Here is an 18009-nt window from a genome sequence, read left to right on the forward strand (position 1 = left end):
CTTAAGAAGGTACAACTGGGCAGCCTTTTGGACTGATAATGAACTGAAAATTTGCCTGGAGACAGTCTCTGAGTACTAAAAGCAAAGTTCGAAACCAAATGCATAATCAAGTAATTGAGACTTATTAATCAACAACTTTTACATGAAAATGGCATAGGCCAGGAAGCATCATTCTACATTAGCTGGATTTTTTAACAAAAGCTCTTCAGAATGAAGCATATGCTTTTCTGGAATTACCTTTAAATCCATTATTGTATCAATTTGTGGTCCTTTTGGGTTATTACAACATATCCTCACTCTCCACGTATGGATTTAAAACTATGGTGATGTGCTTTGAAGCATAGTTCTATTGAGAATTAATGGCAGAGTTGGAAAATAGTTAACAGAATTGATTGGACAAATGGGCATACAGAAGACAGAGGCTTGGAAAATCAATTCACTGATGAGAATGGAGATACTAAAGAACTGAAAGGTTTTTAGTTTGACTACTTGTGAGTTTGCAAAATACATTGATTGCTTTCTGGTCATTTAATGTATCTAATGAGATAAAGGTGATTTCTTCACTGAAGTTTCTCAATTTAGTATAAATAGCAATTGCTAACCTCAGTTGTTTAAAATGTTACATAAAATATTCTCTCTTGTTCTTTATAAATTATTCATTTAACCGTTGATATTAGATACGTCATTTCCTTCTTAAAGCCCTAGAGAAATGTATAAAAAAGGTTTTGGACAGAATTAAAGGGGGAATATTGTCATTTCACCTGATTTTTCTGGAACTGTTTTCCTTCTTTGTTTTATAAATGAGAAATAACATTTCCCAGCATGTAGGCCTCCAAATTTTATTTTCCTTCTTATTTACTTCAGTTGGGAAAAGAACATGTTTTTGTGCAAAGTGACCATTTAACGCATTTCCTCCACATTACTTCACAGGGAACATAAAAGGATAATTATAGGGAATTTTCTTTGTTGTAGCATTTTCATTCTTTCTTTTCTTCTGATTTTTCTTAGACATCTGACTTACTTCCTTTCCCTACCAAACTCTCTCTGTCTGATATTCAGCTTTGATGATTATGTGAGTGACTTACATATTTCTAATTATTCATCATTATATTTCTACTGTGACCTTCACTTCCTTGCATCACCCATGTGTAAATGTTACAGGGCAAATACTCACCTTTGTCATAAGGTGAAACTGACAAGACTGCCTTTTATTCTGAAGGACTTGTCTTTTCTACAAATTGCTACTTTTCAACATTTGTTTCTCAATCAAGATGGCTTATTCCCTTTTGTCATAAAATAATCTTTTATAATTGCTAACATTTTATTAAAAAATATTTTTCAGAGTAAAATGTTTAATCTCTTTAGGTCTAGAAATGATTAAGTGGTTTCCTGGATTGTTTTAAGGAGGAGAGAACTGTAATTCCTTGTAGTGTTACATTTCTTTTGGAAGGGTTAAAACCAGAGATTTGTCTTCTCCAAGTTTTACCATGTTGTTTATTCAAATAATGAAATCCTTGTGAGTTTTTCTCTTCTTTTCTTCTGTTTTTCTGCCTCCCTTCCTTCCTCCCTCCCTATCTTCTTTCCTTTCTCTATATGTAATAGGTAATACACAATTTATCATGAACATGTTATGTGCTATATGTAACAGATAACTTATCAACACAATAAACTATTTTCTTAGTTTTATATTTTTTAAAAAATTGTCCTTTAGAGACAATATTTGCTTTTTACTCCAGGATATAATCAGCTAGAATCACCTCTTCAAACTTAGGATTTCATCTCTCCCCTTTTTTTGGCTTTAGCTTTCTCTTGACCTTGTGTATGTATCAAGGTTAGAAGATTGGAACAAAGAATTGCAATTTTCTGTTGCAGGTGTCTACATTGCTAAGGGAGACTTTTTACCTGTGCCCCTTCACTTGCCTTGTGTAGGGGTAAGAATCTTAAAGACATTTTTACTTGCTTTAACTACCCCCTCCCACACACACACAAAGAGGACCTATTTGATACTTCTATCATAACAGAATTATCCTAATAATTCTAATAATTAGTTAAGCTCTAAAAGATGAGTTGCTTAACAAATACTTGGTGAATATGTAGTGTCTGACTATCCCCCCATCTGCTGGGAAACAAGGACAATCTGAAAGTTTTGGGCAAATGTATTCTTCTATGTTTTGTTAACCTGTGCTTGTCCCTCTGTATCTTTATTTAAGAGGAATGGCCTTTGTCATATTTAGAACCTCTATGTAAAGTAGGCTCCAGTTTTAAAATAAGGCCCTGTTAGAATAAAAAATTCTATGTTGGTTTAATCTGAAAAGTATTAAACAACAGTTAGAATGTCAAAAGCGAGAAGGTAGCTGTGTAAAAATAATTTTAAGTAATATCCAAATTAAATATTATTCAGAGATTAGAAAGTTAGTTTTATTTGTTGGCAAGAAAAAAGGTGCACTCTCATGGTTTAGTTCACAGGAGCCTCTATCCCAAAACTTCTCCTTGAACTTTAAGTTGAGGTCAGCCTGTGAGTAGAACTGTAGATGGAAATGATCACATGCCTTTGGCATAATTTTGTCTTATGGTATATAGGATAATTTTGGTAAAACTAACGCGCCTCTCCTAGAACACTGTCTACAATACACTCCTCCCTCCTCAGTTTCAATTCCACAACTGAAATACAATCAGAAAGAGGGGGCTGTGATTTTCTTTTCTCTACTGAACATTTTCTTTGACCCATGAGAAGTGGAATCAAGGTAGAATGACAGATGAGGCCAGAGTAAAAACTGGATGTAGTCTTGAGTATAAACGCTAAGACTGATGTGTTTGAAACACACATAATCTCTAAACGTTGGAAAGATTGTTACATATTTTAAAACGTGTGTGAGATTAGACTTTGAATGTAAAGGTCACAAATGTAAAGGTCGCACAAGATATATAAGTTTGAAGATGAGTTATGTGAAGAGCATTGGGAACCTTCTCTTCCTGTCTGCAATCCAAGATAAATAACTAAGTAGGTAATTTAGGCAGAGAAAATAATAAAACCAAATGAGAAGAGCAGCCAAAAGAATACAAAGGAGAGAGTGAAGCAGAGAGCAAAAACTGGTAAATAAACTCTTTTTTGAATTTTCTTAAAAAAAAAACAAAGATGGCTTGAGGTGTCCAGCCTATAGAAAACTGAAATCAGGCTAGTGAACCAGGTGATTTAAAATAACTATATGGAACAAAGAAAATGGGATTACAAATGTATTTTTCTTTATTTCAAAGCCTGCATGGAAACAGAGATCTGTAGTAAATTTGTAAATTCAAAATTGGTGATTCCTTAGGGATGGGAGAGCTGGTTAGGTATTCAGAGTTTTTCAAAAATGTTCTAATCTCCAAATATGGATATCCTAGGTGAGATTTAATCTGTTGTAGTCCAGCCATCCAAATATCAATTTATCTTATGGACCTGAAGATCTTTAATATTTCTTTACTTCACTTTTCCTTGAAAATAGAAAACTACATTTGGCAAGAAAATAAACAATTTACCAGGAACTGGATTGTCAGTTATCTTATTATATGGTAGAGTTGAAAGACTTAGCATAATTTACCTGCTCAAATAAAAGCAAGTATATATGATATTTATTCCATTGGGTAAGTTCAGAAAAATAGAGATGTTTTTCTCAGTCTTTGGCTAAATGGTTTCTGGGAAGTATTAGGTCCTCATGAATTGCACCTGGTCGAAGCACTGGCCCTTTGCAGGGTATTGTAGGGTCAGGCTAGTTTCGTCTCCTGTTTTAGAACGCACATTCAGGCAGGATGTGATGACCTTATTCATTTTGATGTGTAATTGAAGGGGAACTAGGGCAGCTTGGTTTTTCAGAAGGAGCTCTGAAATGTGGGTTCTAGTCATGATTATGTGGTTAACCGGCTCTGCCAATTGAATTGGTGAAACCTGAACCTCATTGATGAAATGAGGATATTGGATTAGACCAGTGGTTCTTAACTGGGGTGACTTAGCCCCAGACTTTATTGGTTGACAGGGCTGGGGAGGGGGGTGCTGATGGCATCTAGCAGGTAGAGGCCAGGGATGTTGCTAAACATCCTACAACGTACAGGACAGTCTCCCACAACAAAGAATTATCCTGCCCAAAATGTCAATAGTGCTGGCGATGAGAACCCTGGACCAGACGATCTCTTGACTCCCTTCCAGGTCCAAGAATACTGTGACTAACGAAGCTCAATACTGTCTCTGCCAGGGGCATTTCAGTTCAACAAACATTGATGAGGTGTCTTCTTTTTGTGTTTTAACTAAAAACTTTTCCCTGTTTGGTTTACACAAAGGAGGGAAGTGAGACACCATTTATGGAATTTCTCACATTTCATGTAGCATCTTCTCATAAAGGTAGCCCTGTTTGATAAGCATTATACATTTTCATTGGCTCTGGATATATCAGCAAAATTATGGCTTCCCCACCTTACTAGACATTTCTCCCTCCCTCTTGTGTTTCCCCAATTGTTAGGTTTCAGGATAATCAACTGAAAGAGAAAATTTTAAAAGTCAAGCAGTCTGTATGATAAATGTATGCTGTTGGATTAAGTAATTTCTGATGCTGGATCTTATTATACTTGCAAAATGAGGGCATCATATGAAGTACTTTTGAAGGTGTTCTCTTACTCTGAAATTCTGTGTTTATGTCTTGAAATATTATTGGAACCCTCTTGATATTTCACATCCTTAGATGATCCAAGAAAGGGAAAAAAAAAGAAAAAGAGCAAGTATTACCCAGGTCATAAGTTTGGAGAGATGGAAAGTCTTATAACCTACAGTTTAAGTCAAAATCATGACAAATGATACCCATCCCCATATAATTTACTCTGACTTTTTTCCTTTTGAATTGAGCAATTTAGGTAGGGAATCTTTTTATTTTGACTTTTTTCTTTCTTTAAAAATTACTTCCCATTTACTCCCTTTTTGTAGGGTATTGAGAAATCATCAATATGATTTATTGCCACTGTTTCCCTTGGAATAACTAAAATTTTGTTTTGCCTTTCCTTAAGCTAAAAACCCTGGGAGGAGAGAGAATTTCCTTTCAAAATTAAATAGATATATATGAATGTGTCTGTGTGTTTATACCAAAGATATACACATATTTAATAGCCTTTTTAAGGGTCCTAGTATTTGCTACTTAAATTACTTTTTTCCCTTTTTTTTGCATTGGCCAATTTGACAACTATTTCTGTTGCAAATATCATAAATAGGAAGGCTAAGTAGGCAACCTAAAATTTAAACAAAGATGCTTTTTATAATGAAAGTTAAGATGCTTTGCAAGTATTTCCTGGTTCTGGATTTCTCATTTCTGCATTCTTAAGTGCAGAAGACACCATACTTTGATTAATTTGTTTCATAATCACAAAAGACTCTGGGATAATCCTTGCAATAAACCTTGGGGATAATTTTTGCTCTTCTCTCTCTCTCTGGGAGGTGACGTGGGACGGGGTGGCAGGCTCTCTATAAGAAATAGAATTTAGTTGCAGAACATCAATGCTTTCACTTAAATTCTTTGTTAAGACAATAATAGAATCAAAAGAACAAAACCTCAGGATATTAAAAACTGTGAGATCATTTTTCTTTAAAATTATAACAATTTGTTAACATGAGCAATATAAATGCTGCATTAATGCACTGAAATATACTAATATTATAACATGAACTAATATTATAACAATATTACAACTAATCTTGTAACATGAAGAAGTTTGTACTGGTATAATAGAAAACCTATCTTGTATGTATGTACACAGCCTGTTGAGAATTTCAAAATAGTAAAAGTGGGTTTTTTTTAAAAAAAATGAAATATATCTAAATGTTTTTAGTACTAATAAAGTAGGAATTAACTCATATTTGTGTGCAGGGTAGCTCAGCTTTAAAATGTTACCTAAAATAATAAAACCATGGTCTATTCCCAGTTGTCCTAACGAAGACAGGGTGGTTCCTGAAGTAAGTACTGAATGACATTGAAGAGCAAGCAGTTTATTTTCTCCATATTTTTATAAAGAAAGTCCTAGCTCCTCGCAGTAAGTCTGACCATCTGCAGGTATGAGTCAAGTAACAAATTTTTTAAACAACTTATTTTGCTTAGATACTTTCTACCATTTTGTGAAATGGAATAGTTCTTATGCCCAAAGAGTCTCATACTGTTTTAAAATCCAACCAGTTTCCAAAATCTGCTTTCACTCTCAAGATGACCTCTCTCAGAGCTTTTTGTTTTTCCTCCCTAGACACCTATTCTGTGTGTCCCGTTCAAGACTAGACACTGGGAAACTTGTGAATCTTGTCATTTCATCCGGTTTTACTTGGGAATCAAGCACACATGTCTTCTCTAATCTCTGATTCACCAAATTTATCCGGGATTATTTTAACCACCACCAACGCCACCCCAGGCCCCAACCCAATTGTGATGGCAGAGCATAGTGACCTTTCTCAGTCACTTACTGGGCCTTCTGATCTCGCTGCTTCCCTCCTTCTCCTCCATCCTCCTCTCCCCCATCTTCTTTCCTCAGTCTAAGCACACTTTTCCACATTCTCACTCTGATTAATTGTGTATTCTTCCAGAGTTTTGATGTCACGGATCCTGGACTTTTGAAACCCAAAGTCTTTCTCTCTCAAAGTATTACCTCTGCCATGTGTTCTCAAAATCTATTTTGAAACTCAAAACCCAAAAACTAACTCTTTGAAATTCTGCTTTAACCATCACCACCAAAACTTCTACTCTGAGATATTAAGATAGAATTAAGCCTTCAGCTGCCTGGGTTGGTGGAAGGACCACAGAGCACAAGACTATGGGGATGAAAGAACTAGAAAATGCTATTCCCTGTCAAGTGGTCCCTGCAGTGCTGGGTAGTGCTGTGGTCTCCTGATGGATGGTGTCATTGCTTCTCTCCACACTCACTCTCTTTTCCTCTGCTCTTAGCATTCAACCATTTAACGTTTGTGCCAGGCTCTGCAATAGAGATGGGTGACTCCACAGGAAATAGAGCAGACAATATCCCTGCCCCTAGGGAGCTTAGATTCTAGTGGGTTCTCAATTTTTTGAACCTGGGTCTCTATCTCCTTTCTGCCATTCTTAACCTCCTCTACAACCCTCTATGTTTCATCATTCTAACCTGTCCACTTCACACTCAGGCTGCACACTTCATGGCCTGGTCCGCTGGACCTCTCATCCATTAAGGGAGCCTACCGTGGCTGCTGGTTACTGGAGCCTTTGGCTTTCCTGCTTCCTGCAAAGGAGAGAAACATTATGATAGAATGCTGTGAGTGATCTTGGGTTGATCTGTCAACTCTCTGGACTTCAGTTTCATCCTAGAAAAATGAGGCTACTGATTCCATTTCCAATGGTACCCATGCTAACACCCATTCATGATTAAATGAAATAATCACTGTGAAAGAGCTCTGGATGCTTTAAAGGGAATGCAAATTTTAAATATTTATTTCCTTTAGAATCTCTATAATTTTGGAAGAAAGGAGTTCTTAGTTCTTAGTTCCTGCTAAAGGGTGACCAAATACATCCTCCTTCTCTCCACCATTATGAGAAATCAGAGCAGTATCTTTTCTATGTTACTTTCTAACTTCTTCAATTTAAATTGCACCTCTCCACCAAATGCATCCAGGTCAGCAGCGTTGGATGAGAATTAAACTATATGTATAGAAAAACATAAAACTCAGCCCTCTAGCGCCTGCTGTGATTGCTTATGAAATACTTTCTCTTTCCTTTCCCCTGAGCATGTCTCTATCAAGTATCTTCACACTCATCTGTGTCATCTGCTCTGTGAAACTTGCTGTCAGACCACTACAAACTTTAAGCACTAAATACTCCGAAGCTTAAGATTATATTTTATAGTTAAAAAAATTTTTTTTTGTATAGAGGATTTGAAGTAGCTAAGCATATGCTATCTTTTTTCATACTTCACAAGTTCAGATTTTTTGGTTCAAATCACGATTCAAAGTAGATATGTTGCTTTAAGTACGTCTGTTTTTAAAACGCATGTGGATTCTTCAGAATTAGGGCTGATAAGCAAGAAGTTATGCCATATGTTCAAAATTAGGAGACCTAATTTATCTTGGCTTGATCTTAGTGAAATGTAGATACTTAGAATATTTTCTTAATAATTTGGGGATTCTGCGATAGTATCTGTAAAATGTTGATAGGTCTTTGGCTGAAGGAGCCACTCCTTAAGCAATACATTATTTCTTGTATGAGTCATTATTCTTGACTTTATGAACAGGGTGTTGTTTGAAATTAAAACTATAGCAGAAATGCTATAATTCTGTTTTTAAATTGTTAAAAGCTCCAGGCAGGAGAGGAAACTGAAAATAAGAGCTGCATTTGAAAACAAGTGTTGTTTTACAAAAGAGGTGGGAAGAAGGGAGAGAGGATGGAACTAAAACCTCCAGTAATTTCACCCAGTGGTGCTCTGAGTTCCCAAAGGCACAGCCAACTGTGCGAGGTGTGAAGAGGGGACAGCGGGAGGGGAGAGAAAGTGGATTTTCACCCTTCACTTCCGAACCACGGGAAAGGAGGTAGCTTTAAAATGAGAGGATGGAACAAAAGAGTCTCAGGTGTGCAGGCTTTAATGAAAAGAGCCCATGGTGCCTTAAAATGCCCTTTGGTGTTGCAATGAAAACAGCTTTTGAAGTTAAACAGTTTGACTTGATGGCTGAGTAGAAAGTGGGCTTTTTCTGGAGTGGTGAATGCGTCGATATGTCTATAGCATTAATTTTCTAATGCCTCTGTCAACACTCAATTCTGCAGTATCTGTAGTTCTTCTAATAAACAGAGCTAAATTAATTTATTTACTGCTTATTTGTCTGTTAATTTTTCTCTAATGAACAAAGATATTATTTGCGTCATTACTTCTTATGTTCTTGAAGTTTTGCCAGATATGATACTATAATCAACTAAAATGATTAATTCTTTTTAAAAATCAAGCTCCTAAGTAAAGCTTATTTTATTAAAAAAATTGTTCTAAGTATTTTTATATTGAAAGAGACAATTATCAAGTACATGAAAAGCAGTTTAAAGCATTTTATCAGAAAGAACTATGTTACATATCTCACATGTATGATATGTAAGATATGTTACATATCTTGTGTAACAAAATTGTCTTGTACAATTTTATGATCCTTGTCCTTCCCTCAAAAACTAGAACATCAAAAGATTCATCTATTGAACGCTAAAGTGGAGTAGAATGATGTTGATTTTCAAGAATCGTTTAGAATAGTGGTCTTCAAAGTAATATGTACCAACCTCAAGATAATTCATTGGGCCACAGGTCAGACATGATAAAGATTTTATTAATGTCTTTTTTAAAACCTAAAACTGGGGTCACAAACTATGGCCCATGGGCCAGATTTGTTCCACGACCTGTTCCTATAAATAAAGTTTGATTGGCACACAGCCATGCCTATTCATTTATGTATTCATTGTGTCTAGGGCTGCTTCCACGCTACCATAGCAGGAGTAATTGTGACAGAACATAAGGTTTGCAAAGCCTACAATGTGTTCTAACAGGACCTTTACAGAAAACAGTTGGCTGACTCCTGACATAAAATAATAAGAAAGATTTTAAGCTTTATTGGTTTATATGGGTTTACATTGGTCTCCTTTGTATGTCTGAGTGATAGACAGTCACAACTCATGCATATGCTAAGTGAGATTTCCTGGGGAAGTGTCAGGGCTCTCCAACTTGGAGCAGTAGATAGAGATCCCTAAGCTTATGGGCTATTCCTTAAGCCTGTTGCAGTTCATGTACCCAGCTGGACAGATAATTTATCATTTTAACTATTTTTAACTAAAGTAATCCTCATAAAAGGAGCAAATGACTTTATTTAAAAAATCTCCTGCAAAATAATCGACATTGAATATACCACTACTAATATAGGCATAAACAAAAAGAAATAGCAGAAGTGACGTAATAGCTATGTCTAGCATAAGCTTATCAGCCATAAATATAAGTTACAAACACTGATAACCTACTTGAATTTGACAAGAAGTAGGCCAATTTTTTGAAATTATTAAAACTATTTGAAACAAAATTTTGTATTTTCTTTCATTATTAATATACCTAGCCCTAAGTTTATATTCTTGCCTTGAATTTTAACTGATAATTGTATTATGTTATCATAGTTAATAAGACTTTTACAAAGTAGGCATCCAGGACATGGAGATGCTGTGCAAATTTCAGTGATGTTTAAAGATGTGAGGTATTCAATGTTATAATGTTTAAAGTTTTGCTGAAGTAAATGATAAAAGTCTTTTTTGAAGAATCTTCATAAAGTCTTCCCTTTTTTTAAAAAACTGGGAATATATATGTTCTTCCTGCTGCAGTAAACATTGTAAAATAATATACAGAAAACAATAGAAGGATGAACTGAAATTCATTCCTTTGTATCAAATACTGTTAGAAAATGCATAGAAAACCCCTCTGAAGATTTGAAACACTAACCTGAAATCTGAAACACCATGAAGTTTTATTATGCAGTTAGATCAAAGTATAGATTTAAAAATATTCTCAGTTTATAGCATTTGTGTTCTAAATGTGAAATATACGAAGTGACATTTTGGGGAGGTTACAGGAAAGATAAGTGACTTCTTTAATAAAATCACTGTTCTATGGGAAAACTGTGAAGATATAATCAGCAATGGAGTATATTTTAACAAAAAGGATTGCAGAATTAGGTTGCACTTATATCAACATCTGTCAATAAGCTATAATGACAAAGAAGATATACACACACACTATATATATTTATACATATATTACATATATCTAATTATATATGTAGCAAAGATTTCGATAGAAATAGGAATAAAGATATCTATCTATCATCTATCTCCCTTCCTTCCTTCCTTCCTTCCTTCCTTCCTTCCTTCCTTCCTTCCTTCCTTCCTTCCTTCCTTCCTTCCTTCCTTCCTTCCTCCTTCCCTCCCTCCCTCCCTCCCTCTCTCCCCCTCTCTCTCTCTTTCCCTCTTTCTTTCTTTCCAATAATGAGATGGAGAAGGACCAAGAAAATCTTTTGGATCATTCAGAGGTTCTCAAGTTATCTCCATGGCAAAGTGTTTCAAAAAGTGACAAACTTCAAGATGCATTATGAATATTTGTTTTTGAAAAATACAAATGAGGTTCCTGGTTTGAATATTACAAGCATAAAGTCAGCAATGAACTAACATTTTTTCATCTTAATATCATCCAAAAGCCAAAAGGAGGAGAAACAAAACCACAAACTCCTACTAAAACACAAATAGACTAATAGTTAGGTGACAACTAAAGGACTGTTTTGTTTTTTTTTAAGATTGGCCCTGCACTAACATCTGTTGCCAATCTTCCTCTTTATTTTTTTTCTTTTTTCTCCACAAAGCCACAGTACATAGTTGTATATCCTAGTTGTAGGTCCTTCCAGTTCTTCTATGTGGGAAGCCACCTCAGCATGGCTTGATGAGTGGTGAGTATGTCCGTACCCAGGATCCGAGCTGGGGAACCCTGGGCCCGTGAAATGGAACGCTCGAACTTAACCGCTATGCCACCAGGCCGGCCCCTGAAGGACTGTTAAAACCAGTGAAGAGAATGAGAAAATGGAGCAAGGATACAGTGACTAGAGAGTCAGCAAACACTCTTCTTGAGTGTGTGGGATACACTTAATATGCAAGCCCCAAATCCCTTGTCACTGCATGGGTGCCTGTGTTGGCAACAGAAGATCCCTGACCTGATTTTGTTCTGAGAAGAAGGGAGGTGAGGCTATATACTGAATCACACAGCAAATCACATTTTCAGGAGGCTTTCTCTCTCTCTCTGGCAGCGTGGAAGCAGACACGTTGCTATGTAAAGTACTATACGGCTGATAGTCTTCGTTATTTGAGGAAAAATGAAGGCGAAACAAACTCATGCCCCAAAGCCTGTATCTTTGGAGCACAAAGACAATGCCAGGTAGTGGTCCCTTCCTCATATGAACTTCTTGCAAAAACATCTGGTCCAGGAAAAATTTTTTACTATGGAGATAAATAAAATAAAAAAAGGAAAAAGAAATGTTTCCCAGTTTGGATAACACACAAAATCAGTCTTTATGCTGAGAGTGTTAAACAAAGTGATTGAGAATAGCTGAAGATGATAAAGTATTCCAGGTACCACAAACAAGAATAAAAGAGAGGTTATAATCTTCACAATGGGCAGGTTGAATTCAGGGCAAAAATTCCTTAAGTAAGACAAAAGAGACCCCCTTAATTACTAAAGGATAAAATTTACAAGGAAGATACGATCGTTAGAGTATCTAAACATCAAACTATAACATCAACATGCGTAAAGCAAAAACAAGAGATAGGATGAGAAAAAAGTGACAATATATTAGTGTTAAAATACTTTAACTAACTCATTTTTCAATTTATAATAGATTATGTGGAAAAATAGGTAAAGATAGATCATCTAAAGTAAATCAAATTAATATACATATAGTTAGACTATATCCTGCAACAAAACAAAAAAATATTCTGTTTTAGTATCTGTAAAACTCTCACAAAAAGTGACTATATATTAGGCCAAAAAGAAAAAAACTATTAATTGCTAAGATAAAAATAATACACAGAACTTTCTCTGATCGTAAAATTTTATAAATTAATAACAAATTTAGAAAACACAAAAGTTCCTACCCTCTGTATATTGCGAAATTTGCTTTTCAACAGATGTTTGATTAAAGAGGAAATTCAAAATAAAATTTCTACCTGGAAAAAAATGTAAAGAATTATTGTCTATTAGAATTTATGGGATACAGTTAAAATAGTCCTTGGAAGAAAATTTATAACTCTAAATATGCTTAACGAATAAATAAGAGAATAAAAACTGATGAATTAAATATTGGATTTGGAAAATCTAAGAAGAAATAAAATGCCCTTTGCATAAAAAAAGCAAAAGAAAGAAACTTATAAGAATTGACAGAAGATAATTGGAAAACACAAAAGCTGTAGAAATCATACGTATAAAATGTTTTTGAAAAAAGTGTATAAAATAGTAACATTGTAGTAACACTGTAACAGTGTAACAATACTTTCAAAATTCTGAAGGAAATTATTTTGCAACTTAGATGTCTATATCCAAAAAATTAAATGTAAGAGCAGAACAAAATATTCAACTAGCGCAGACTGGAACAGACACCTCAAGCGACATGTGTGTTGAGGCTGTCACCACCAAGAATCCTTTCACCTTTGTACTGTATTGTCCACCGGACAATGCTCCAGTGAGTCTGGCCAAGATTCTAGATCTCTTTGGCTTGTCCAAATGCTGATAAAATTCTGCTCTCTCCTCCCTGACCAGCTGCCTGGAATAGCTGATACCACTGCCTGGAACAGCTGACACCATCTGACCCTACAGAAGTGTTCAGGTTTAACCAACTCCTGAGAAATGGATGTTGCCCGAGGCGAGCTTAGAACCATAAAACAGAGCAGCACACCCTCACCAAACATTTCCCTCCTGATTGGTTAGACCTTGACCCTGCAGGATTCCTGCATATAGGGAACCCCCTGCTTCCCCTGGATCACTGCAGCCTCGCCTTCTGACATCCTCACAATGGGTTCTTGAACATTCCAGGAAAAGCTGAAGCCAGAAAATAAACCAGAGACTGTTCAGCTCATCTCTTCCTAGGCACCTTCAACTATCAATAACAATGCTGCCTTTTTGTGCTTGCTACTCAGTTTTCATATTAGTCACTTTCTGCATTGATTAAGAAATGTAATTAGTTATTGATAAAATAATGAAAAATTTGATTGAGAAATAAAACAAAATTAGAATATATTTCAATCTAAAAGTCGTCTTTAATGGGCAAATACTACAAGCATTCCATTCAAGTTACACACTAACATGACAATTATTTAATGATGTTAGAGGTATCAGCCAATGGAATTAGACAAAAGAAAGGAATGAAAAGTATAAAAACTGGTAAAGAGGAGGTAAATTTATCACTTTGTTAGGTGATTTCATATTTTAGGTGATGTACCTGGAGCTTCCAAGAGAATCACTGAAGGACAATGCAGTGAGGTAACTCAGTCATGTGTCTCGGTAGGGAATCCATAGCTTTTAGGTGCTGATACAGAAATATTCCAAAACTGTTGTCAAGCAGGAAAAAGACCCTCCAGTAAGATACAGAATATTGTAAAGAGGGTGCTGTCTTTTTAATAAATGTATGCTTGTGGTCTGTGTGTGTAAAATGAGAGTGTATATTTGTATTCGCTTGATATGTAAAATAAGCACTTGAAGCACAAACAGGAAACTAATAAAAATGAAACACATTTAGTCACACTTTCAAAGTACAGAGGGTTAAAACCTTTCATTTCTGCAAACTTAAAATCTTTAGTATTATAATTTTCTAACTTGCTTAAAATTTTCCAAGAGTTTTTTTTTTTTTTTGGTGAGGAACATCAGCCCTGAGCTAACATCCATGCCAATCCTCCTCTTTTTGTTGAGGAAGACCGGCCCTGAGCTAACATCCGTGCCAATCTTCCTCCACTTTATGTGGGACGCTGCCACAGCATGGCCTGACAAGCGGTGCATCGGTGCGTGCCCGGGATCCGAACCTGGGTCGCCAGCAGCAGAGTGCGCGCACTTAACCTCTAGGCCATGGGCTGGTCCCTCCAAGAGTTTTTTAAAGTAAGTTTTAAACCTATTGCAGGAGGATCTTCTGATACAGCAAACACATTCAGCATAAATTTTATTTTATTTTATTTATTTATTTTTTTTTGTGAGGAAGATCAGCCCTGAGCTAACGTCCACGCTAATTCTCCTCTTTTTGCTGAGGAAGACCAGCTCTGAGCTAACATCTATTGCCAATCCTCCTCCTTTTTTTTTTCCCGCCAAAGCAGAGTAGATAGTTGTATGTCATAGTTGCACATCCTTCTAGTTGCTGTATGTGGGAGGCGGCCTCAGCATGGCAGGAGAAGCAGTGCGTTGGTGCGCGCCAGGGATCCAAACCTGGGCTACTAGTAGCGCAGCGTGCGCACTTAACCACTAAACCACGGGGCCGGCCCTCAGCATAAATTTTAGACAACCAATCGGTGGCTTAAAAATACGTGGTTTGGGGGCCAGCCGGGTGCCACAGCAGTTAAGATTGTGTGCTCTGCTTCGGTGGCCTGGGCTTTGCCGGTTCGGATCCTGGGCGTGGACCTATGCACCACTTATCAAGCCAAGCTGTGGCAGCATCCCATATAAAGTAGAGGAAGATGGGCACGGATGTTAGCCCAGGGCCAGTCTTCCTCAGCAAAAATAAGGAGGATTGGCAACAGATGTTATCTCAGGGCTAATCTTCCTCAAAAAAATAAAAAATACATGGTTTTGGCAAAATGAATTCAGGTTACATGAAAAAGTATTAAGTGTACAGTTTTGTCTTTTGGGTTTTTTTGGTGAGGAAGATTGGCCCTGAGCTAACATCTGTTCCCAATTTTCCTCTTTTTGCTTGAGGAAGATTGTCACTGAGCTAACATCCGTGCCAGTCTTCCTTTATTTCATATGTGGGATGCCACCACAACATGGCTAGATAAGCGGTGCATAGGTCCACGCCCAGGATCCGAACCTGCAAACCCTGGGCCGCCGAAGCAGAGTGCATGAGCTTAACCACTACCCCACCGGGGCAATCCCAGTTATATGGTTTTAAAAGTTGAATTTACGTGTTAGCTGAGTGTCATTTTGAGCAATGTTTATTTATTTTATATTAAATATCCATTTTGGGACTGGCCCTGTGGCGTAGCGGTTACGTGCCCGTGCTCCGCTGCTGGCGGCCTGGGTTCAGATCCTGGGTGCACACCGACGCACCGCTTGTCAGGCCATGCTGTGGCGGCGTCCCACATAAAGTGGAGGAAGATGGGCATGGATGTTAGCTCGGGGCAGTCTTCTTCAGCAAAAAGAGGAGGATTGGCATTGATGTTAGCTCAGGGCTGATCTTTCTCACAAAAAAAAAAATAAATAAAAATAAATAAATAAATAAATTTCCATTTTTCATAAAGCCAAGCATATTCATTCATTGCTTATGGAGCAGGGAAATAAAAGAATAATTGAATGCATTATTTAACTCATAGAAAATATCATATTCCTTTGAAAGTTCAATCATTAATGCATTATGCATCTATTATATTAGGCATTGTGCTTGACTCTGAGGTCACAAAGGTGAATAAAATAGGTTTTGCTTTATAAGGTTCATTTCCTAAGGGGTTTTACTGTAAGATAATCACTGTCAATTTATTACCTTACATGAAATATTTCAGAAATATAGGATGTGCCTGTATATCTACAAATAAGCAGCCCTTTAATTTCATGGATATATATGTATCTAGGCCCTTTTTGAAACTTTTCTCTGTAGGCTCAAAGGAATCACACTTGTGATTTCCTTGCTCCATTCACATAATTCATGGCCTCATCTAGTAGCTCCTACTTCCCCAAAGGGTTTCGCATTCAACCCCTTTCCAAGTTAAGGACCCACTCTAGTTAAGGCCTCATCACCTCTCCTTTCTACAATTAAACTCATCTATTTGCTCTCTCTCCAAAGCAACACACTGCCTGGAACTGAAGACTTCATTCGTTCTTTCCAGACTCACTTCTCCCTGATCCCTTGCCCATACTCAGCCCAACTCAACAACTTACTGTAGCATGAATTAAACCAGTGCTTTTGCCCCAGCTCACACGTTGATATCCTCTACGATGCCCTCCCCTTTCTCCCCCAATTTCTTCCAGACCAAATCATAAGCACCCTTAAATTAATTTCCACCGTTACCTACCTCTTCGATGAAGACTTTTGTAATCTCATCCTACCCCCTTTTAGGATGAACTCTCTCCTTCCTGAAACATTTCTCCTCTCAATACTTTCAAAAATAACAAACTTGCCACGCTTCGGGAGAAACTGCAGGCATTTAGTTCTGTAGAAGAGGCTGGAGGGGGGAATCTGACAAGAATTATTGAAAGAGACAAACAACACACTATGAAAGCAGGTGTCTTGTGAGGGACCCGAATATGAGGAGAGGTTTTCTTCTTCCTAGTAAGAGATTCTGACATAACGTCTATAATGTCTAGACTTAATTCCAAGTGAGCTTGACTTTGGCCACTAATGTGCTCTTTATGCCTTTCTTCTTCCCAGGAAGTGACAGTCCCTCACAAGCCTGTTTCTCTCCATCCTTTATATCAGACTAGACTCTACCCTCCTGCTAAGTCCTTGCTGCACCCACAGACCCTCTCACACGCTGACTGTCTCACCCCAGGACCCTTCAGTCATTTGTCCTCCTTCTCACTGAGTGATGAACAGGACAATTCTCACACCCTGTTTAGTCACAACGTGTATAATAAGGTGAGAATTCTCTGCCGAAATAGGAATTGTTCTGTGCTGTGAACTTCTTTATGCTTAACTTCTGAAATGTAGAGGGAACATATATTAAGAATATTTAAATATTTAATATTTAAATATATTAAGGATATTAAATATTTGTGTTAAAGCACATGACCTTACAAAAAGATAATAATTAACCTTGAGAAATTATTAAATATTTATTTTTGCTTTCAAAGTCATTTCCTGATTTATGTTCCTCATTGTTTCATGTTCTAACCCCAAGGTGGAAATCTCAAGAAATTTTCCCAAACCTTACAAGATGCCATTATTAATTTATCTTCCAGTATTAGTTCAGTGTTCTTAAAAAGCTTCTTTAAATTACAGTTACTTAATGGGGAGACACTTACTACTGCAGTCAATGGGCAAAGAAATACTTAGAATTTCTGCAAGTATCTGTAAAATAATATTAACATTTTAAAATGTGTCTATCTGCTTCATAGTGTATAGTAATAAGATATATAAAAATAATGAAGTGTTCAGTACCTAAAAATATATGTATATGTCTATATTTTAAAAGTGAAAAAATATTTATAGTTGGCTTTGGAATGCAATCATAAATGTTCCATTAGAAGCAAGCAGTCGATACCACATGAGGCTTACATATAAGTGCCCTTCGCTCTTCTGAGCAT

At 36.5% G+C, this 18009-nt stretch overlaps 1 protein-coding gene across 1 annotated transcript in view; it reads left to right on the forward strand.

Annotated features, from left to right (window-relative positions):
* MLIP (muscular LMNA interacting protein) overlaps nt 1-17708 on the forward strand; it is a 204529-nt gene extending 186821 nt beyond the window's left edge. The window contains exon 11 of the mRNA XM_087438727.1: nt 17135-17708. Coding sequence (XP_087294853.1) covers nt 17135-17383 — 249 coding nt within the window. The 3' untranslated portion in view covers nt 17384-17708. The remainder of the gene's footprint in view (nt 1-17134) is intronic.
* Nucleotides 17709-18009: the final 301 nt, after the last annotated feature.

The sequence above is a fragment of the Ceratotherium simum genome, chromosome 13 (genome assembly GCF_057802395.1).
Source record: "Ceratotherium simum simum isolate JZ-2026a chromosome 13, ASM5780239v1, whole genome shotgun sequence".
Taxonomy (NCBI): Eukaryota; Metazoa; Chordata; class Mammalia; order Perissodactyla; family Rhinocerotidae; genus Ceratotherium; species Ceratotherium simum.